The 23,330-nt window shown below is 44.8% G+C and overlaps 1 protein-coding gene across 3 annotated transcripts in view; it reads right to left on the reverse strand.

The window, feature by feature from the left end:
* The window catches only part of LOC107382779 (E3 ubiquitin-protein ligase HECW1), a 185,510-nt gene that overhangs the window by 90,590 nt on the left and 71,590 nt on the right, over positions 1-23,330 (reverse strand). For all 3 annotated transcript variants that reach the window (XM_015955065.3, XM_015955066.3, XM_015955067.3), the window contains 2 exons: positions 1,798-1,940; positions 1,569-1,669 (listed from right to left, as the gene is read on the reverse strand). In XM_015955065.3, coding sequence (XP_015810551.3) covers positions 1,569-1,669; positions 1,798-1,940 — 244 coding nt within the window. The remainder of the gene's footprint in view (positions 1-1,568; positions 1,670-1,797; positions 1,941-23,330) is intronic.

The raw sequence follows: 23,330 nt of genomic DNA on the forward strand, positions 1-23,330 counted from the left end.
AACGTGTCCTGGGTCGACCCGGGGGCCTCCTGCCTGCAGGACATGCCCGAAACACCTCCCCAGGGAGGCATCCAGGAGGCATCCTGACCTGATGCCAAAACCACCTCAACTGACTCCTTTCGATCCGGAGGAGCAGCGGTTCTACTCCGAGTCCCTCCCGAATGTCCGAGCTCCTCACCCTATCTCTAAGGCTGAGCCCGGCCACCCTACGGAGGAAACTCATTTCGGCCGCTTGTATCCGCGACCTCGTTCTTTCGGTCATTACCCAAAGCTCATGACCGTAGGTGAGGATTGGGATGTAGATCGACCGGTAAATCCAGAGCCTGGCTTTCTGGCTCAGCTCCCTCTTCACCACGACAGATCGGCTCAGCGTCCGCATCACTGCAGACGCCGAACCACTCCACCTGTCGATCTCCCGATCCCTCCTACCCTCACTCGTGAACAAGACCCCGAGATACTTAAACTCCTCCACTTGAGGTAGGACCTCTCTCCCAACCCGGAGTTGGCAAGCCACCCTTTTCCGGTCGAGAACCATGGTCTCAGATTTGGAGGTGCTGATCCTCATCCCAGCCGCTTCACACTCGGCCGCGAACCTACCCAGCAAGAGCTGAAGGTCAGAGCTGGATGAAGCTAGGAGGACCACATCATCCGCAAAAAGCAGAGACGAGATTCTCCTGCCACCAAACTCGACACACTCCACACCACGGCTGCGCCTAGAAATTCTGTCCATAAAGGTAATGAACAGAACCGGTGACAAAGGGCAGCCCTGGCAGAGTCCAACCCTCACCGGGAACAGGTTCGACTTACTACCGGCTATGCGGACCAAACTCACGCTCGTTCAAGCTCACGGGACGAGTGCTAGATAGAGTGAGCTTGAAATTTTTAATTTTTTATACATTAACTGTGGTTGACGTTCCACAGACATGTGTCATGTAACATGTGACATGGGACATTCAAGATATAATGCTGCGCGGTTTGCATCTGCACTTTGATATGAAAGCTCTCCTCCCCATAAATGTTGGTTCTCTCCAAGGCAGCCTTGCTGGTTTGGGGGAATTCTGCTCCTTGGGTTGCTTGCCCTTCTCTAACTACACATGATTACTTGATTGAAAGTTGAAAGTCATTTATGACTGTGGCGATGCACGCATGGCCGTGGGGAACAGGGAGACGATTGACACAGCATAGGTGCAGCAGGTGCGGCAGACGTGTTACACATGGCAGAAGCAGCAGCACTGGCGCCAGAAGACTGCAACTGCCACAAAAGACTGCTCAGGACACAGAGCGAGGGCTCTCTGATCCCAGAGAGGGACTTGCAGAAAGCTGGTGTGTGGTGTTTGAAGTGTGTGAGCTACTGTAGCTGCAATACCTACTCTGAACTGCGTGGCGCTAAGGAGTCAAACATTTTTACACACTAAGATCACATTTGCAGTTCCTAATCAAAATCATTCAGGTATTTCTGTTGAATGGGACAAAAAGGACTTTTAATTAAAGAGAACACATATGAAGAGCTTGAATTTGTGCAGCACTACTAACAATTATCATAAAACCATCTGAAAACATTGGTGTACCTGGGTGAATAGAAGAGGTCAACTCAAAGCAGAACAGCAGCTGGCCACAAACATGATCTGTTGGTAACCTGCGACCCAGAGAATAACTCACAACCCGATTTCTGTGGATGAAAGATGAAACCAAAGATATTAGCTCATATTGTCAGGAGAAAACTGTAGCAAACAAGTGTAGGCTGTGTAAAAGCAGGTTCTAGATGGTGATGGGCTCTGTGGGAACACGTGAGTTTACCCAATGGCATGTTTTTCTAGCAGTCTTTGAACAGGAACAGACAGCTTTCCCAGGAAACGCTTGATGATGGGCCGACTCTTGGCAAACTTGTCCTTCACCTCAATCTCCAGAACGTCGGTGGGCAAAGACACAAAGTTAAATCTCTGCAGGAAAAGGTCAAAGCAGAAACAACACATTACTGTCATTGCCGGTGGTGGCTGGCCCGTAGGGGGCGCTAGGGCGCTGCCCCACCAGTCTCACAGGAAGAGAAAGAAGATAGGAAACAAAACATGACATTTAAACTAAACAATGCATCATACAGACTATAAGTGCTGTGTATAATCTGCATTTAAGTGTAGTTTAAAAGTGTTGTTTACACTTTTACCATGACCGAATCGTCTTGGGACGTATTTCCTTTTCGCTACGCTATACGCTATAACTGGCATCCCCCCCCCCCAATATAAAGAATAGGAGAGCCTTTAGGCACAGGCATATAGCGACCGCGAAGACATGCACAGAAGACCGGCAGGTAAGTGGCACCAGAGACACTCCAGCAGGTAAAAAAAAAAAACACAAGACAGACAAGAATCAGCTCAGAGTGATGTTGGATTTTCACAGATCCTTCCAATATTTTATTTTTGTTTAGTTTGTTTTTAGCTGTTTTAGCTGACAAGTTCCGGCTAATGCTGTAGCTTTTCTCAGAGCGCTGCCGATGTTGGTGATGTTACTTCCTTCTCCGATTATCTCCGCGGGCAGTAGAGGGCGACATCGTCCTCTGCTGCCTACAGATTAATAGAGAAGAAAGAAAAGAAAAGTGTAGAAAGCTGCATAACATTTTAAACTACATGTCTGTGAACATGGGGATTGGTTGGCTGCATGTGCAAGCTGGTTAAGGTTAGGATGGGGGTGAGAGGAAGGTTAAATTGCAAGAGGGTGAAGGTCACAATTCGGTCAAATGTCCGTTTTACGGCGAGCATCAGATACGGATGCTCTGGCACAGCGCGTCGGCTCCCGACCCACAGGGGCTCGTCACCTGCTGTCTTTTCCGAGGACTGCACCTTGTCGGTCATTATCACGTGATGGCGACTAGTCGATGGAAGGCATAAAAAGTCACTACAGAGCAGTGAAGTCGACTAGTTGGTACAACCCCTAGTGTGTGTGTGTGTGTGTGTGTGTGTATTCAGTTCAATTCAATTCAGTTTATTAATACTTTAAAAGAAAATAAAACTATTCTAGCCATTATACATTAGATGATTCTCGTTAACATAAACAAAATTTTCATATTAAAGAAATTAACACATTTTTTTTACAAATTTCCCAAAAAAATAAAGAAAGAAAAAGAAAAAATGTCAAATTTTAAGCCATTATCAAGTTTCTCTAAATAATGATAAAAAAAGTCCACGTTGAAGAGAATGTGTGGACACAGGGTCTTAGGAAGTTCATATATCAGAACACAAAGCAAACTCTCAAAACGTAGACAGCCTTACGGCTTATTATTATTTAGAAGCTTAGCCTGGCTCATCCTCTTCTCACGGAGGCGGTGTAAGTAACTTACTTTTCACAGAGAGTCATCACACCTACATTCCCACAGTAAATAGGAAGAGATGAACTTTACTTGTTTTCTCAAGATACTTCAATTTCATTCCAGAATGTCCTTTGTCTCTATTTTCTTTTCTTGAAATGTTTTTTCTATGCTTTTTGCAAATGAGTCAGTAGAATGGTCTTGACAGCTTTGACCTCTGCATAAACAATAAGTGAACAGATTATGTTGATGTGTTGCAAACAGCATTAGCTACGCCCACAGCAGAACCAATAAGAGAGGATTGGTTCTCCAAGAATGTGAAAATCAATTGGTTGATCTAGTTTTCCACAATGGAAAACAGGATTGTCATGGATCCTTTTCATCCACTTACTCTGCCTTGGAAACCAAAGAAGCCCCCGCCTCCAAACACACACACACACACACACACACACACACACACACACACACACACACACACACACACACACACACACACTCACTCACTCACTCACTCACTCACTCACTCACTCACTCACTCACTCACTCACACACACACACACACACACACACACACACACACACACACCCCAACCCAACCCCTTTCTGGGGTCGGTTATCCTACAAGATCATGAATTGAAAGACATTTCCATTAAATTTCCAACATTGGGAATTCTGTAGAATGATAAGAGCTTGGATGAGGTGTCTAGATCTATAAAAGGATTTTGAATGAATCAGAATAAACTTTGCTGCTGTCGCCTCAACGTCCTGAAGCATTGAAATTTGTCTCTGCAGCAAAGCTTGACCAAGGGTTAAACACGCAGACATGCAGAACAAAACATAGACAGACCACGAGAGCGGCCATCAAGACGCTTATTTGCAGTGGAAAAGGGAAAACTCCTTGCTTCAGAAGCCTTTTTTACAAGTCACACAGTGCCGGCAAATCGGTTTAATATTACCGCAACAGCGTGTCTTATAAACGCGCCATGCCGGCGTTCGTTCCGCCTCGCTTGGTAGGGGAGTTAATGCCGAGCTCCGGCTGGCAAATATTTCGAAAAAGAAAGTAAACACGAGCAGTAACTTTCGCTTTTTGAACAAAATCAGCTGAGACGGCAAACTGAAGCACCGCTGCGCTCCATGAGCGTTACTCTGTCAAAGCTGAAGCTCAGATCATTAAGGGGACTATACAGGGACTGATGTGGACCTATAGGAGCAGCTTGTTAAAAAAAACTAACGATCGTGACTTTAATTGCAATAAAAAGCAAGTTATGGCCAAGATAAACAGCGAAGCAGGGATCCCCCCCCCACCCCTCTTATACTGCCATCACCTAATCTTTTATTAAAAGGACATGATTGCGCCACATTACCGCCACGGTCTGACCACTTATAATCAACCTGTCCCTGATGCCGCCAAGGTGTTGCGGCAAATTGACTGCATTGTTTTGTAAAAACGGCTGGAGAGAGCCGCAGCATCAGTGCGCTCGATCCTCAGAAATGGGAGGGAGGCCTAAAGTGGAGGATGCATTGACTCCTATATGGTTCCATGGCCTTCACTAGGTCACAGTTCCAACCAGGCTAAAGGGGAAGACAGGGTTTCACAGCGTCTGTCCACATTCCCTCGGAGGGGAATTTTCTCTTCAGCCTCAGACTGAAGACTCAAGGGCACCAGATTCTGATAAGAGGAATTGTTTTGGGACAGGAAGAGATCCATTTTCTCCCTGCCTTACAGTTCTGTTGGTCTCGACTTGTCTAAAAAACCGAATAATGAAAGAAAGAAGCCCAGCTCAACCGGGACAAAACTGAAGTTTTAGTTATCTGCCCAGAGAGAGAAACTTTTACCAAAACTACAATCGATGTCTTTTAATCCATCTTCACAAGTGAAGAACCTGGGCATGATTTTCAACTCTGAGCTGACTTTTGTCCCCCACATTAAAATCATCACAAAAATAGGTTTTTATCATTTCAAGAACATCGCCAGAGTCCGCCCCATTCTCTCTCGGGCCAATACGGAGACGTTGATGCATGCTTTTATCACCAGTAGGATAGACTACTGCAATGCCCTGCTTTCTGGTCTTCCCAAAAAGAGTACTTCAGGTCTACAACTTTTACAAAAGTCAGCAGCTCGTGTCCTGATGAAGATCAGGAAGCGGGAGCACATCACTCCGTTTTTTTTAGAATCACTGCATTGGCTCCCCATATGTTTCAGGATCAATTTTAAGACACTTTTAATGGTTTTTAAGCATCTTAATGGTCTTGGCCCGTCTTATCGCTCACAACTGCTTGTACCATATGAACCCTCGCGGTCCCTGCGCTCCTCTGACAGCCAACTCCTTGTCATTCCTAAAGAATAGGTATGGGGGAGGTTGAAACCTGAGAAAATGTAAATTTTGTTTGTGTGATTGAGGATAAAACATGTTATAGGAAAATGGCAATGACACTCAGTGTAGGGAAAATATATATATTTTTTTGTTTTATCTTTCTTGAAATTTGATTTGGGGGGGATTATATAAGCTACCAGAGCTTCGTTCCCTTCCCATTGAACATGTTCTACATATGTATATGTATATATATATGTATATATACATATATATGTATGTGTGTGTATATATATATATATATATATATATATATATATATATATATGTGTGTGGGTTTTTTTTTGGATACTTTTTGAATGCTTTGGGTTGTCTATTGATTTGCATGCATGTTCAATAAAGAAAGAAAGAAAGAAAGAATTAATGTCTGAATGCTGGTAACAAGCCTTACAGATTTACTCTCAGGTGGAGCATCAAAGCGTCTGCTTTTAATGTCATGCCTGATACTTAAAACTTTATTGTTATTTGAATGCGTTGTGATTCCGACCAGACATGGAGACAAAGGGGAAAGAGAAAGGAAGAGACAAAAAGGGGGAGGGGGTGGGGGTCCACAAAAATAAACAAGGATGAACAAGAGTCTGCTTCTAGAGCTGAAGAATTGTGACACACAACAATAAAACAGGAGCAAGCTATCACTGCGTCAACTTGATGAAGAAATATAAAATAAATATTAAAGCTGCAAGCAGCGTCGTTCGGCCCTCGCAGCTCCGCGCCGCTCCGGCCTGGCCGGCAGCCCGGGGCACCAGGCTACGTCTGCGAAACAGAAACATCGACCACCCCGACACCCGAAACTGCTAACGGCCACCTCGTCCGCACCTCACCCTGACTCAGCATCCCCTTTGAGCCCACCATTATATTTTATGTCTCACCACTAGGGAATCCTCTATCTTAACCACACTGGTGATTTGATGACAGTGACCAACTTTAATGCTATTCTGACCATGTTTTTTAAAGTTATTGAAGGATAACGTTATCTAGGGGGCGCTGTGACCAACTACAGAAAAGTCCCATTGAGGTCAGCTTTGGTGACATTATATAACATTCACCAACTGTTTGTGCCTCATTGGCTAAAGGGCATGATTGTTCATTGCCATGTTCAGTCTCGGGCAAATCGGAGGCCGTTTGTGGAAGTTACAGTCAAATATACGGTCATGGCGTCATGCCAGCATTCACCATGGCATCAAATCCCCTCCCTTTCTGGAAAGCTATCAGATCTGAATGGTCATTACAACATCATGAAGACAGTGTATGACCTTAGTGTCATGTTCACTAAATTAGATGGGACAAATATGGGTATTTCACCATAAAACAATATACTTCCTGTTGTCAGGGGGCGTGGCTTAGGTGATGTCAGCTGTCCACATTGTCGTTGTCTTGAGATGTGGTCAGTGATCACACAGACAAAGTTTGAAATAGATCTGATCATGCACTTGGGAGTTATTAAGTCATGTAATGTAATGGCGAAAGGTTAAAGTTTGAGGCTTAGCCACGCCCACACCTTTCAACTTTTGAAAAATCCGACGGTTGAATTTTTTCCTCTATGTCTTAAGAGTATATAGCAGAAATTTGAAGGAGATTGGTGAAAAGGACGATGGAGCATCACTGTCCATACAATGTGTGAGAAAACCACTAAATCGAGTATTTGGACCAAAATGGCCGACTTCCTGTGCGACTTTGCGCTTGGCTCCAAGAGACTTTTTTGTAGGTCCTGAGACACCACATTAGTGTACCAAATTTCGTAATCCTCAGTCAAAGCTTGGCTTGGGGCTGACAGTTTTAATGGCTCTAGTGGGCGCTATTTGAGAAAATAGGCCACGCCCACAAATTTCAGCTGTGAATTTCTCTTGGGGGTCAGAATAGGATCACTCACCAGAAGTTTAGTAGCAATATCACGATAACTGAAGAAATGAGAGGCAAACGTATTGCCATGGCGTGATGGCGATTTTCGCCATGCTCCCAAAGCCCCGCCTTTTTTCGAAACCTGCCAGTACTGCATACCAAGTGATCTCAAGTGGTCTACTGCTATTTGCCTGAGATTCCTGGTGATTGGGTAAAAGGAGTCCAATAGGGAGCTGTGAAAATAAGAGTGGCATGGCGAAAGGTCAAAGTTTGAGGCTGAGCCACACCCACACCTTTCAACTTTTGAAAAATCAGACGGTTGAATTTTTTCCCCTACGTCTTAAGAGTATATAGCAGAAGTTTGAAGGCGATTGGTGAAAAGGGCGACGGAGCATCACTCTCCAAACAACATGTGCAAAAACCACTAAATCACGTACTTGAACCAAAATGGCCGACTTCCTGTGCAACTTTGCACTTGGCTCCAAGAGACTTTTTTGTAGGTCCTGAGACACCACATTAGTGTACCAAATTTCGTAATCCTCAGTCAAAGCATGGCTTGGAGCTATTGGTTTAAATGGTCCTAGGGGGCGCTATTTAAGAGAATAGGCCACGCCCACAAATTTCAGCTGTCTATTTCTCTTGGGGGTCAGACTAGGATCACTCACCAGAAGTTTCGGAGCAATATCACGATAACTGAAGAAATGAGAGGCAAACGTATTTCCATGGCGTGATGGCTATTTTCGCCATGCTCCCAAAGCCCCGCCTTTTTTCAAAACCTGCCAGTACTGGAGACCAAGTAACCTCAAGTTGTCTACTGCTGTTTCCCACAGAATCCTGGTGATTGGTTAAAAGGAGTCCCGTAGGGAGCTGTGAAAAAAAGAGTGGTGTGGCGACAGTTCAAAGTTTGAGGCTTAGCCACGCCCACACCTTTCAACTTTTGAAAAATCCGACGGTTGAATTTTTCCCCCTATGACTTAAGAGTATATAGCAGAAGTTTGAAGGAGATTGGTGAAAAGGGCGACGGAGCATCACTCTCCAAACAACGTGTGCGAAAACCACTAAATCGCGCACTTGGACCAAAATGGCCGACTTCCTGTGCGTTTTTGCCCTTGGCTCCAAGAGACTTTTTTGTAGGTCCTAAGACACCACATTAGTGTACCAAATTTCGTAATCCTCAGTCAAAGCATGGCTTGGGGCTGACAGTTTTAATGGTCCTAGGGGGCGCTATTTCAGAAAATTGGCCACGCCCACAAATTTTAGCTGTCCAATTCTATTGGGGGTCAGACTAGGATCACTCACAACAAATTTCGAGGTGATATCTCGATAACTTAAGAAATGAGAGGCAAACGTATTTCCATGGCGTGATGGCGATTTTCGCCATGCTCCCAAAGCCCCGCCTTTTTTCGAAACCTGCCAGTACTGGAGACCAAGACACCTCAAGTTGTCTACTGCTATTTGCCAGAGATTCCTGCTGATTGGGTAAAATGAGTCTAGTAGGGAGCTGTGAAAAAAAGAGTGGCGTGGCGACAGGTCAAAATTTGAGGCTTAGCCACGCCCACACCTTTCAACTTTTGAAAAATCCGACAGTTGAATTTTTTCCCCTATGTCTTAAGAGTATATAGCAGAAGTTTGAAGGCGATTGGTGAAAAGGGCGACGGAGCATCACTCTCCAAACTACGTGTGCGAAAACCACTAAATCGCTTACTTGGACCAAAATGGCCGACTTCCTGTGCGACTTCGGACTTGGCTCCAAGAGGCTTTTTTGTAGGTCCTGAGACACCACATTAGTTTACCAAGTTTCGTAATCCTCAATCAAAGCGTGGCTTGGGGCTGACAGTTTTAATGGTCCTAGGGGGCGCTATTTCAGAAAATAGGCCACGCCCACCGGATGTTCGCATCAGATATTTTGGGGGGCCGGACTAGGATCACTCACAAGAAGTTTCGTGACGATATCTTTAGAAATGACGAAATGGGAGGCAAACGTAAGGCCATGGCGGTACGCCTGACTTCGCCGCGCCGCCACAGCCCCGCCCTCTGCCGAAAACTCCCATAAAGTGACAACAAGCAACCCCCACTTGTCTTGAGTTACCAGCTACAAATTTGTGGTGATTAAGTGAAATGGGGCAATTTGGGACCTTTCACAGTAAAACTTGACCTTTTTGCTCCTGAGGGGGCGGGGCTTGTGTGATGTCATCATCCGACCACTCAATTTCCTTTGTCGGCCAATGACGAATGACCACAGCACTTTTTGTAACTCTGTTACATTCAGTTATGAAGTTATAACAATTTATATTTTTTTGGCGAGTAGTCAAACTTTGAGGCCTGGCCCCGCCCCTTCAACATATATGAAAAGTCAGAATCCTTGTCTCATTTTGTTTGCCCATCCCTTCTGAGCAATTTTACACAAGTTTTGAGTCGATCGTGCGAAAAATGATCGAGCAATCCAATCAGAAACGGACCCTAAAAACGGCAAAAACGGCTAAAAATCGCCATTTCAACCCAAAATGGCCGACTTCCTGTTTGATATTGACCATGCTTGCAAGAGACTTTTCTGTGCGGACTGTTGAGTACTACAAGTGTACCAAATTTCATAACTGTACGATAAACTAAGCTTTATGGAGAGGGTTTTTTTTCACTTTCTAGGGGGCGCTGTTCAGCCATTTTCTTTGCGATTTTTTTGGAACCTTTAAAATATCAAATTTTTCACCAGGCCTGACAAGTTTGCAAAATATTGTGAGTTTTGGGGTATGATAAGGTCCCCAAAAAGCCGTTCAAAGGGGGCACGGAATAACAAAAAAAGAATTAAAGCTGCAAGCAGCGTCGTTCGGCCCTCGCAGCTCTGCACCGCTCCTGCCTGGCCGGCAGCCCGGGGCACCAGGGCACGTCCGCAGAAAACAAACGTCGACCACCCCAACACCAGAAACTGCTAACGGCCACCTTGTCCGCAACTCACCCTGACTCAGCATCCCCTTTGAGCCCACCATTATATTTTATGTCTCACCACTAGGGAATCCTCTATCTTTACCACACTGGTGGTGTGATGACAGTGACCAACTTTAATGCTATTCTGACCATGTTTTTTAAAGTTATCGAAGGATAACGTTATCTAGGTGGCGCTGTGACCAACTACAGAAAAGTCCCATTGAGGTCAGCTTTGGTGACATTATATAACATTCACCAACCGTTTGTGCCTCATTGGCTAAAGGGCATGATTGTTCATTGCCATATTCAGTTTCGGGCAAATCGGAGGCCGTTTGTGGAAGTTACAGTCAAATGTAAGGTCATGGCGTCACGCCAGCATTCACCATGGCATCAAAGCCCCTCCCTTTCTGGAAAGCTATCAGATCTGAATGGTCTTTAAAACATCATGAAGACACTGTATGACCTGAGTGTCATTTTCACTAAATTAGAGGGGACAAATATGGGCATTTCACCATAAAACAATAGACTTCCTGTTGTCAGGGGGCGGGGCTTAGGTGATGTCAGCTGTCCACATTGTCGTTGTCTTGAGATGTGGTCAGTGATCACACAGACAAAGTTTGAATTAGATCTGATCATGCACATGGGAGTTATTAAGTCAAGTAATGTCATGGCGAAAGGTCAAACTTTGAGGCTTAGCCACGCCCACACCTTTATACTTATTTAAAATCCGACGGTTGAATTTTTTCCCCTTTGACTTAAAAGTACATAGCATAAGTTTGAAGGTGATCGATGTAAAGGGCAACGGGCCATCAATGTCCAAACAACGTGTGCGAAAACCACTAAATCGAGAACTTGGACCAAAATGGCCGACCTCCTGTGCGAAATTGCGCTTGGCTCCAAGATACTTTTTTGTAGGTCCGGAGACCCTACATGAGTGTACCAATTTTCGTAATCCTCAGTCAAACCTTGTCTTGGGGCTGACAGTTTTAATGGTCCTAGGGGGCGCTATTTCAGAATATAGGCCACGCCCACAAATCTCAGATGCCCATTTCTATTGGGGGTCAGACTAGGATCACTCACCAGACATTTTGTGGCGATGTCACGATAATTGAAGAAATGAGAGGCAAACGTATTGCCATGGCGTGATGGAGAATTTCGCCATGCTCCCAAAGCCCCGCCTTTTTTTCAAAACCTGCCAGTACTGTAGACCAAGTGACCTCAACTTGTCAGCTGCTATTTACAAGATATTCCAGGTGATTGGGTAAAAGGAGTCCAATAGGGAGCTGTGAAAAAAAGAGTGGCGTGGCGAAAGGTCAAAGTTTGAGGCTTAGCCACGCCTACACCTTTCAACTTTTGAAAAATCCGACGGTTGACTTTTTTCCCCTATGCCTTAAGAGTATATAGCAGAAGTTTGAAGGCGATTGGTGAAAAGGGCGAAGGAGCATCACTCTCCAAACAACGTGTGCGAAAACCACTAAATCGCGTACTTGGACCAAAATGGCCGACTTCCTGTGCAATTTTGTGCTTGGCTCCAAGAGACTTTTTTGTAGGTCCTGGGACACCACATTAGTGTACCAAATTTCGTAATCCTCAGTGAAAGCATGGCTTGGGGCTAATAGTTTAAATGGTCCTAGGGGGCGCTATTTCAGAAATTAGGCCACGCCCACATATTTCAGGTGTCTATGTCTCTTTGGGGTCAGACTAGGATAACTCACCAGAAGTTTCGTAACAATATCACGATAAATGAAGAAATGAGAGGCAAACGTATTTCCATGGCGTGATGGCGATTTTCGAGATGCTCCCAAAGCCCCGCCTTTTTTTGAAACCTTCCAGTACTGGATACCAAGTGACCTCAAGTTGTCTACTGCTATTTGCCAGAGAATCCTGCCGATTGGGTAAAAGGAGTCCAGTAGGGAGCTGTGAAAAAAAGAGTGGCGCGGCGACAGGTCAAAGTTTGAGGCTTAGCCACGCCCACACCTTTCAACTTTTGAAAAATCCGACGGTTGAATTTTTTCCCCTATGCCTTAAGAGTATATAGCAGAAGTTTGAAGGCGATTGGTGAAAAGGGCGACGGAGCATCACTCTCCAAACAACGTGTGCGAAAACCACTAAATCGCGTACTTGGACCAAAATGGCCGACTTCCTGTGCAATTTTGTGATTGGCTCCAAGAGACTTTTTTGTAGGTCCTGGGACACCACATTAGTGTACCAAATTTCGTAATCCTCAGTCAAAGCATGGCTTGGGGCTATTAGTTTAAATGGTCCTAGGGGGCGCTATTTCAGAAATTAGGCCACGCCCACATATTTCAGCTGTCTATGTCTCTTTGTGGTCAGACTAGGATCACTCACCAGAAGTTTCGTAACGATATCACGATAAATGAAGAAATGAGAGGCAAACGTATTTCCATGGCGTGATGGCGATTTTCGCCATGCTCCCAAAGCCCTGCCTTTTTTTGAAACCTTCCAGTACTGGATACCAAGTGACCTCAAGTTGTCTACTGCTATTTGCCAGAGACTCCTGCTGATTGGGTAAAAGGAGTCCAGTAGGGAGCTGTGAAAAAAAGAGTGGTGCGGCGACAGGTCAAAGTTTGAGGCTTAGCCACGCCCACACCTTTCAACTTTTGAAAAATCCGACGGTTGAATTTTTTCCTCTATGTCTTAAGAGCAGATGGCAGAAGTTTGAAGCAGATTGGTGAAAATGGCGACGGAGCATCACTCTCCAAACAACGTGTGCGAAAACCACTAAATTGCGTACTTGGACCAAAATGGCCGACTTCCTGTGCAACTTTGCACTTGGCTCCAAGAGACTTTTTTGTAGGTCCTGAGACACCACATTAGTGTACCAAATTTCGTACTCCTCAGTCAAAGCATGGCTTGGGGCTGACAGTTTTAATGGTCCTAGGGGGCGCTATTTCAGAAAATAGGCCACGCCCACCGGATGTTCACATCAGATCTTTTGAGGGGCCGGACTAGGATCACTCACAACAAGTTTCGTGACGATATCTTTAGAAATGACGAAATGGAAGGCAAACGTAAGGCCATGGCGGTACGCCTGACTTCGCCGCGCCGCCACAGCCCCGCCTTCTGCCGAAAACTCCCATAAAGTGACGCCAAGCAACCTCCACTTGTCTTGAGTTACCAGCTACAAGTTTGTGGTGATTAAGTGAAATGGGGAAATTTGGGACCTTTCACAGTAAAACTTGACCTTTTTGGTCCTGAGGGGGCGGGGCTTGTGTGATGTCATCATCCGACCATTCAATTTACTTTGTGGCTGGATGACGAATGACCACAGAAAGTTTGGTAATTCTATTCCTTTCAGTTATTAAGTTATAGCAATTTTAAATTTTTTGGCGAGTAGTCAAACTTCGAGGCCTGGCCCCGCCCCTTCAACATATACGAAAACTCAGAATCCTTGTCTCATTTTGTTCGCCCATTCCTTCTGAGCAATTTTACACAAGTTTTGAGACGATCGTGCGAAAAATGATCGAGCAATCCAATCAGAAACGGACCCTAAAAACGGCAAAAACGGCTAAAAATCGCCATTTCAACCCAAAATGGCCGACTTCCTGTTTGATATTGACCATGCTTGCAAGAGACTTTTCTGTGCGGACTGTTGAGTTCTACAAGTGTACCAAATTTCATAACTGTACGATAAACTAAGCTTTATGGAGAGGGTTTTTTTTCACTTTGTAGGGGGCGCTGTTCAGCCATTTTCTTTGCGATTTTTTTGGGACCTTTAAAATATCAAATTTTTCACCAGGCCTGAGAAGTTTGCAAAATATTGTGAGTTTTGGGGTATGTTAAGGTCCCCAAAAAGCCGTTCAAAGGGGGCACGGAATAACAAAAAATAATAATAATCAGAGCAAAAACAAGAGGCCTTCGCAGCGCTTTCGCTGCTCGGGCCTAATAATCAGAGCAAAAACAAGAGGCCTTCGCAGCGCTTTCGCTGCTCGGGCCTAATTATTTTACTGAACAATCACACGATAATAAATCACAGTGCATTTAGTGTCAACCACAGCCTTAAGACATGTGTTGAACATGCCCAAGTCCATACTTATGAGAGCACCAAGTGAGCACCTGTGTGTGTACATGCACTTGTCTATGTAAGGTTTCTCTATAGGAGCATCAAAAAGAGAGAGGGAGGGGCCACACATCTGCCCCCCAAAGATATGTAGGAGATGGAGGGAGCTCCAAGTCCCAGAGATCCAGGAGCTGCCCCAGAGCACAGGGACCCAAAGGAGACTGTGACCAGAAAAGCCCCTGCCCCCCTCAAGAGGCGCAGAGGATCGCCCCGGGGGCCACAACCAGCAGCCGGCAGAGTCCCGGGAGTTATCAGCGGCAAGCCCACAGGCCTGCCCGCAGCCTCCCACCCCCCAGCCGGCCGAGCCCGGAACCCGGGACCCAGAGGCGACCACCCACGCCGGGGACCCAGCAGAGCCCAGGGACCCAGATCCCACCAGGCAGCCATCGGGATTGATCAGGCACATGCCAAATATCTTAAACCCCCTGACCCGGGAGCCACGAACACTCAGGCAGACCAAGGCACCGCACTCCACACCAGGTGTGGCAGGGGGAGGGGAGACAAAGATGTACTGTATAGCATCAAAAGAAGTCCCAGGAGAAGGGAGGAGTCAAAGGCCCCACCTGACATATATAGGCATACAGACACAGTCACACACTCCCTCCCTCATGCTCACACATACACATACAACCAAAGACTTACAAAAAATGAACGCTACACACCCACTCATGCTCCCCATACACACCCTATTCACTCTGGTCCCGGTACTGCTGCACAAAGGGTACAACCATCACCGGTTCCCAGAGTTTGACCCTTTCTGCTGGGGGGTTGATGACCAGTCTGCCCCGCCCAAGTCTGAGCAAAGCAACCCACTACACCAGACCCCAGCCAGATGGCCAGATCCCCTTCCTAGCCTCTAGCCCTGGGAAGCCAAGCGATAACAGAGGTGTGCTAAGACCCCTAGTCTCCCTCCGCCTGTTCTAATACAGTGCTAGTGCGTGTTGACAAGGTGTATTCGTGGCTGTGGTGAGCGGGCAGTGCAGGCATCGTCTGACCTACGCCAGCTGATGCCACCACACCACTCCTCTTCCCACCACAGCCCTCTGTGTTTAAGTGCAGTTTAAAACTGGAAATGGGCACCGGCACTTGGGATGAGGCTGAAGGATCCCCCTGCCAAATGCCATTGAATGTGCTCACTCCCAAGGCCCTAAGTATGTGTTTGCATGGAATGCCACTGGTGTAAGTGTTTAATGTGCAAATAAAATTGGGGGCAGGCTGCCACAGGAATGCGGAAATGGAGACAATACCCACACCCCCTGACTAGTCCACCCCCAAGGTCCTATGTGCATGTTTGTGTGATGATGTGAGGGAGCAGGAGGAGAAAAATGCGTGTGGGGATGAGGAGGAATGGCTGGTTGGCCTAAGCCCTCCAGGGAACCAGCTCCCCCACTGGCCCCAATAGGCACCTCCCTTGCCAAAACGCCACCCAGGGCATGGAGACCCCAGCCCATCTTGCCAGGGCCCAAAGCAGCTGCATCGCAAAGCTCCACTGAGTCCAAGGGAATCAACGCAGCCCCACCCCAGCAGAATATTTACTCCCATCCCTGCATTTGCACAGCTACCAGAATATATAAGACATTGGACATCCATGTAAGGTTGGGTCCTCCCTCTCCTGGACATCTCCCTCCCCGTGATGGGACAGCAGAGGAGCCAAGGTCTACTTGAGGCCCCTGAGCCTGGGCCAGGCACTGCCGCATGTTCCCGCCTTCTTCCCGGCAGCATACATGTCAGGACACGACCCCCAAGGCCCCGCCCAGATCCCCACCCGGGGCCGGCCACCCCCACACCCCGAGCCCCCCACCCAGACCCACTCAGGGGCAATGCAGCCGCCAGGCAGCAACCTCCCAGAGTTACCACAAGGACCAAGTTGTTGTGTCACCTCAAAAATTTCTTTGGCCCCGTCTGGCCACCCTATCAAAATTTTCTGTAGGTGCCCCTAGAGGGAGGGAGAGAGAGAGAGAGAGAGAGAGAGAGAGAGAGAGAGAGAGAGAGAGAGAGAGAGAGAGAGAGAGAGAGAGAGAGAGAGAGAGAGAGAGAGAGAGAGAGAGAGAGAGAGAGAGAGAGAGAGAGAGAGAGAGAGAGAGAGAGAGAGAGAGAGAGAGAGAGAGAGAGAGAGAGAGAGAGAGAGAGAGAGAGAGAGGTCTGTTTGCACCATCAAGGACGGGAGGATGCACCTCAGGGCACAATCATTATTATTCCTACTTGGTGTTGAAGCACTTAAAAATTCAGATTCAGTCAGGCTCAGACTGAGTGTTGTTGTGTCGGGAGAGCCAGTTTTGTGAAGGTGAGTGATAGCAGCTGCAGGATCTAATCATCGGTCTCTTGTTTAGAGACATGGAGAAGGTTACAGGAGCGAGCGAGCTCCTCTGAACGAGTGAACAATCCGAGAAATAAAGAACATTGTTCTAATGTTCCAACCTGTAGAAGTTCTTGCTACACTTAATTTTTTTGTTTCATGATGATAAATTATTGTTAAATTTAACACAAAGAAAAACCGGAAGGAAGCGTTGGTTTCTTTTAAGTTATGGGAGATCTTGTTTTCCTTATCTGCTCCTCCAGAGATACAATTGATACGCAGAGATAACAAAAGTCAAAATGCTCCCACAGGACAAGTTTGCGGAAAGGCTTGTCATTAGCTGGTTAGAAAAGGAGATCCATCAGCTGGGTAATAGGTGTGGGCGATTTGGTTAATTTTTCTAACCACCAATTGATTTACAAACACAGAACAAGCCCAAATATGGGGTTTTTTTTTTGCAGAAGTGCAGTGCATATAGAATAGAATAGAATAGAATAGAATATACTTTATTGATCCCACCGTGGGGAAATTCACTTGTTACAGCAGCACATACACTTAGAGAATAATTAGAATAAAAATAATGACTATGGTATATGTATATACACATAGCAGTAAGCTAGTACTGTAACCTTCCACCACTAAGAACCACTAATAAAAAACTTGCTTCTAGAACTATGCAGCACACTATAAGGGACACCAACATACTGTGTAAATCAGGTACTGAACACATACATATGTTTGCTGGAAGAGAAATTTAGATAATGTTGTTTAATTTGGCCCGGCTCGTATTAAACACAGTTAAAGAGTTAAAAGATGCCTCCTCTTTGTTTCCCTGCCGTGCCCACCATTGTGGTATTTTATTTACATGAAATGTTTATTTTTTCTGAACAAAGGCTACTGGGCTTCCTTCTTTTATTAGTTTAAGTTAGAAATGCAATGAATCGCTGCTCATTTTAGACACACTGTGAGGAGGGTGCATTTGCTCACAGCCAGAAGTCACATGATCCATTTTTTCCAACACTTTTATTTTTAAAATAATAATAAACATTCAATAATACTGTTGAAGTGACAATGTGTAGCTTTTACCATTAATAGCCATCAAAAGGTTGTTGAAAATTAATAAAATGATCCAGTTATGAAAAATGTTGGCAGATAAATTAGGCTGCACCTACAAATTGGATTAAAATCTGGTCTAAAGTACATAGAGGGGGTGGGCCTAGCATCTTTGGGAGATGTCATATTAAACGGCCTATTTGCTTCTAGCTGGCTCGGAGTCCTGTGCCTGCCGATGACATCACAGTAGATAACTTACGGAAGTTACGTTGGCACGTTCCAAAACATTTAGGCAGGAAGAAACACAAATTTAATAACCAAACTGCTAAACTTTTTCCAAAATATATGTGAAAAAACAGAATCAACAAAGAGATGCAATATAGTTTGGCCAAGAGGTATTGCCGCATTATGATGATGTCATGGCGCATGGCCCCGAGCAGGTCTGTAAACTACAGTGCCAGATAACTAGTGTGGGCATTGCATTCTCTATAGGGAATTAACGGAAGGACCATCAAAGTCTGAGGGATCACGCTGAGGTTGCCTGCTCTCTTCTCTACAGGTAACATTTACCATGTCTCATAAATCAGCATTTCATGGCATTATGGTGTAAAACTACACCCTGACACTTTAAATTTCTATTCATCCATTTTCAGCCATTTATCCAGAGTCCGGTCGCGGGGCAAGACCCCAAGATACTTAAACTCCTCCAGTTGAGGATCTCATCCCTGAACTGGAAAAGGCATTCTACCCTATTCTGATTCAAGACTATGCTTTCGGATTTAGAGGGGCTGATTCTCACTCCAGCGACTTCAAACTTGATTGCAAACCACTCCAGAGAAAGCTGGAGATCACTATCTGATGAAGCCAACAGGACCACATCTACAAAAAGCAGAAACCTGATCCTTAGGCCACTAAAATGGATCCCTTTAACACCTTGGCTGAACCTACAAATCCTGTCCATAAAAGGTATGAACAGAATCGGTGATAAAAGGAGAGTCCAACTCTCTCCGGAAATGAGCCCGACTCACTGCCAGCAATGTAAACCAAGCTCTGACACAATCACACAGGAACTTAACAGCCCGTATCAAAGGGCACCCCATGCTACTTGTGTTCCCCCAACAGGGTCTCCCGAGGGATGTGGTCAAACCCCTTCTCTAAATCCAAAAAACACATGTAGATTGGTTGGGCAAACTCCTACCGCACCCTCCAGGATCCACTTAAGGGTATAGAGCTGGTCAGGTGTCGAAAACCACATTGCTCTTCCTGAATTTGAGTTTTGACAATCTGATGGACCCTTCTCTCCAAAATAGACCTTACCAGGTCTGCAGAGCCACATCAACCAACACAGCCCTACGACATCCAGAGCCTTAAGGAACTTTGGGCGGATCTCATACGCCCTCGGAGCCTTGCCACCAACAAGTTTTTTGGCGAACTTCATGATCTTGGCCCCAGAGATAGGAGAGTTCAACCCAAAGACCCAGATCTCTGCTTCCTCACCAGTGATGGGAATAACGCCATTTAAAATAACGGCGTTACTAACAGCGTTCTTTTTTTAGGTAAAGGAATAATAATCTTATTAATTACATTTCCCACTGTTGTAACGCCGTTACTGTTACTGGGGATGGAAGGTTGTGCACTACTATGTGCTTGTCCAATGTTGAGCAATGGTGTGAGGCTTTCTGACCGCCACACTTGAGCTGCAGCCAGGGAGAGAGTGGTGTCGGTAATGCACTTACAAACACGATGATGATTGGCCGGGAGGGCGGAGACCCTCAGTGTTCTCACTGTCTCAGTCACTGCATGCTGTAGACACACAGAGCAGTGATGGGAATAACGCCGTTTCAAATAACCACGTTAATGAAAAAATTTTTTTTTCAGTAACGAGCAAACTAATTAATTACCATCTTCTTGTATCAAAACGTCGTTTCTGTTACTGATAAGGTGTATTGAAGCTGTCATCAGCTGATCAGGAGCTAAAGAGGTAGATGTTTTCATCCAAGCGCATCACGGCCCGTGAAGAACGACGAAGATGTGATGATTAGTCTACGGCTGCAGGTGTGGATCTGCAGCCGTGCCGTTCTTAGTGTGACAGCGAGACGTCCCGAAGGTCCGCTCACCTGTTCACCGCTCAGACGTCATGATCTTCTACCTTCCTAGATCATCCAGCTGTAACCTGTTTCTGATCATGTCTTTAGTCCCGCTGTAACACTGATGTATCAGTCCCAGACTTCATGGACCTCAGGTGTTATTAGAACTACCTGTGTGTGTTTACCACCCAGATTCAGCTCTTCTGTGGTTGGGTCTGACCCAAGTTAGTAAATGTAAGTCCTCCATCAGGCTTGTGCCTCCTCTAGTGTCATTTTAAAGGATTTTATTCATTTATTTATTTATTTATTTATTTAACCTTTACTAGATGAGCAGCAACAGAAATGTTACAAATAACAGACAATTATGTGAAGCTGGAAAAATTAAAATGCTGTGCAAAATTACATTTATTTCTGGAATTTAACTAGACCGAGAGACCATTTAAAGGCTCGGGAACCTTTACAGGTGTTTCTATTTGCAATTTTAAATTTTGACTGAATGGGGTCTTGTTAAATATCACACAGTGACATTTTAATAGTCCAGATTAGTGTAATGTTCCTGTTAGTAGTTCCTCCTGTTAAGTGCTTATTTATTTAAATTATTCAGGTTTATGAAAAACATTTGGACATACATTTTATTATGTTCCAGTCATTAGTCATTTATAATTCACTATTGTAGTAATTTATAGTAAATTAAGTAAGTTTAATTAAGAGAGGAACCCATTTTTCTTGCATTCTTTAAGGAAAAAAGTAACTAAGTAGTTATTTTTCTTGGTAATTAGTCACTTTTATAATCTCGTAACTCGATAAGTAACGGAGTTACTTTTTTGACAAAGTAATTAGTAACTATAACTAATTACTTTTTTAAAGTAACGTTCCCATCACTGTTCCTCACTGGAAGACATGCCGGTGGGATTGAGGCAAGGCCAGATTATAATACGGGCAAACTGGGCATAGGCGCAGGGGCCCACAGCCACAAGGGGGCCCACGCAAGCAGCAGTCTTTTTAATTAATTAATTTATTTTTTATGCAGCAGTCTTAACGTTGGAGAAAAAATTTGACATGTAATTAAAATTGCGCCCACATTTTCTAAGTTAACACACAATTCTTTTAACAATGATGGTTTTTGCATCTTTACCATTACCCTGCTTCAATCAGTCCTCCCCCTACCCCCCCACCCAGCGCAGCGGCTGCAAACTCACTGATGTGCCTGCAGCCCCTCAGAGTTCCTGCTGCTCTTAACATTGAAAGAATAATTTCATTTTCTGTTCCTCACTTCTGATTACCACCAATGGTGTCTGTTTGTTGCAACCACCAGGTACAAAAACAAACTTGTTTTTATTTGACTATTTTTCTGTCCTGTCTCTGTTTAATATCATCCTGCATCTCTTCTCAGTCCTAAAGAAGAACTGCTACCTGGCTGCAAATTTTTTCACCTTATGAGTTACCTTTGAACTGCAGTTAAAAACGATCTGCCAACCGTAAAAATGGCAGAGTGCGTCGCACGCTGACCACACCGGTGTGGAGAACTCACCGGAGGACGAAACAGGTGATGCAGCAGCGAAACGCATCAGGCACAAATAACATGAAAGGATATGAGCCGACATAAACGGTCACGTGTTATAAATGTTTTTGAGGTGGCGACACTTAGATAATGTTACTGGCCGTGCTCAGGATGCATCTGTCTGGAGCGCGTCAACGATCAGAGCTCTATGCCTCTCAGCTCAAAATAATCCCCAGAGAGTCCACATAGATAATGTAATATAAGTAGAACCAGGATCGTTTTTGGGCTAAAAATTAGTCTACAGTCCATCTTCCCTAATGTGTTTGTGGCCCTGCTGATTTTTCTAACTCTACCAGTTACACATTGTGAAGGTGATTGTTCATTTCACAATTAGCAAGAATAAAAAATCAACTGAGAACAACACAAACTCAACAGTAACTCAGTGCACTGTCACTGATGGCTATTGAATCTCAGCTTGTCGGGGATCTGGACTTTGATGACATTGTAAATGAATTTACTAAGAGAAAGGCCAGAAAGCAGTTTTTCAGAAGGCAAGCGAGACGACCAACAAGAGGAGACAAAAAGAGGTGGAAGGAGGCAGGAGCAGAGGTGGAAAGATTACTAAAATTTCCTACTTAAGTACGAGTACCAATACTTTGATAATTTTTTACTCAAGTACAAGTAAAAGTACTTGCCTAATTTTTTACTCAAGTAAAAGTAAAAAGTATCGTAAATAAAATGTACTCGAAGAAAAAGTTACTTAGTTACATTTTTGTCGGCGTAAAGATGGCTACATCAGTGCAAAATCACACCACCAGTTCACAACACGCTCATGTGTGTGTGCGCGCGCACACACACACACACACACACACACACACACACACACACACACACACACACACACACACACACACACACACACACACACACACACACACACACACACACACACACACACACACACACACACACACACACAGCAGCATGTTAGAATCATGTGAATGACTAATTTCACTACATTGAACTGCTTTAGTAATAATTTAATCTCTCATTCTGGAGTAAAATAAAGAAACAAGCTAAATCATCACATATCTGTGGCATCAAGAAGCAACTTCTGAGTTCAAACACAGGGATGGAGCACAATGTTTACACCTGAACAGTATCAGGATGTTTTAACTCACAGAGACCTGCAGGTTTTCTGTTTTATGAGCAGAGTGCTGAGAATCCGCTTGTTATGAGCGCTAAACGTTATTTTGCCGTTTCCCCTCTCTTCTACTGAGTGTCCAAGACATACGGCAACAGATCAGTTGAAACGACAACAGAGTCGATCATCAAACTGTGGCCAAAGGTATTCTGGTGCCAAGAGCACATCAGGACACCTTTATGCTTCAACATGGTGTTAATTATGGACAATCCATAACGAGCACAGTTGTCAAATAATAAAACACTGCTCAGGTTCAAATCAGGGTGCTATTCCTCCCAACCACACCTCTCCTGGGCCCAATCTCAATACTCGCACTGCGCCCTGCAGACTTCAGCAAAGTGCAGTTGGAGAAAGTGTGCAGTAGGTTTCGAGTGCATAGTACACAATTGTAAAAATAATTGCAGAATTGAGACATGGACCATTGCGTCATCGATCGCAACGCATGTCGGGATGCTGGTTGCTGTGAAACTTTTTTGAAAAACCTTTATCAGCAACTTTTAAACAAACAGCCAAACAGTTATTTGAAATAAATTTACATTTATTGCTGCTTTGTCTAAAAGTTTTAGAGCATCAACTAATCGTCCTAAAATGAACTAATTTCGTTAGAAAATACATATTTTCAGAAAAGGAACTTGAGCCTTTTCTCCTGCAGCAATGACCGGTGGGTAATACACTTG

The sequence above is a fragment of the Nothobranchius furzeri genome, chromosome 7 (genome assembly GCF_043380555.1).
Source record: "Nothobranchius furzeri strain GRZ-AD chromosome 7, NfurGRZ-RIMD1, whole genome shotgun sequence".
NCBI classification, from domain to species: Eukaryota; Metazoa; Chordata; class Actinopteri; order Cyprinodontiformes; family Nothobranchiidae; genus Nothobranchius; species Nothobranchius furzeri.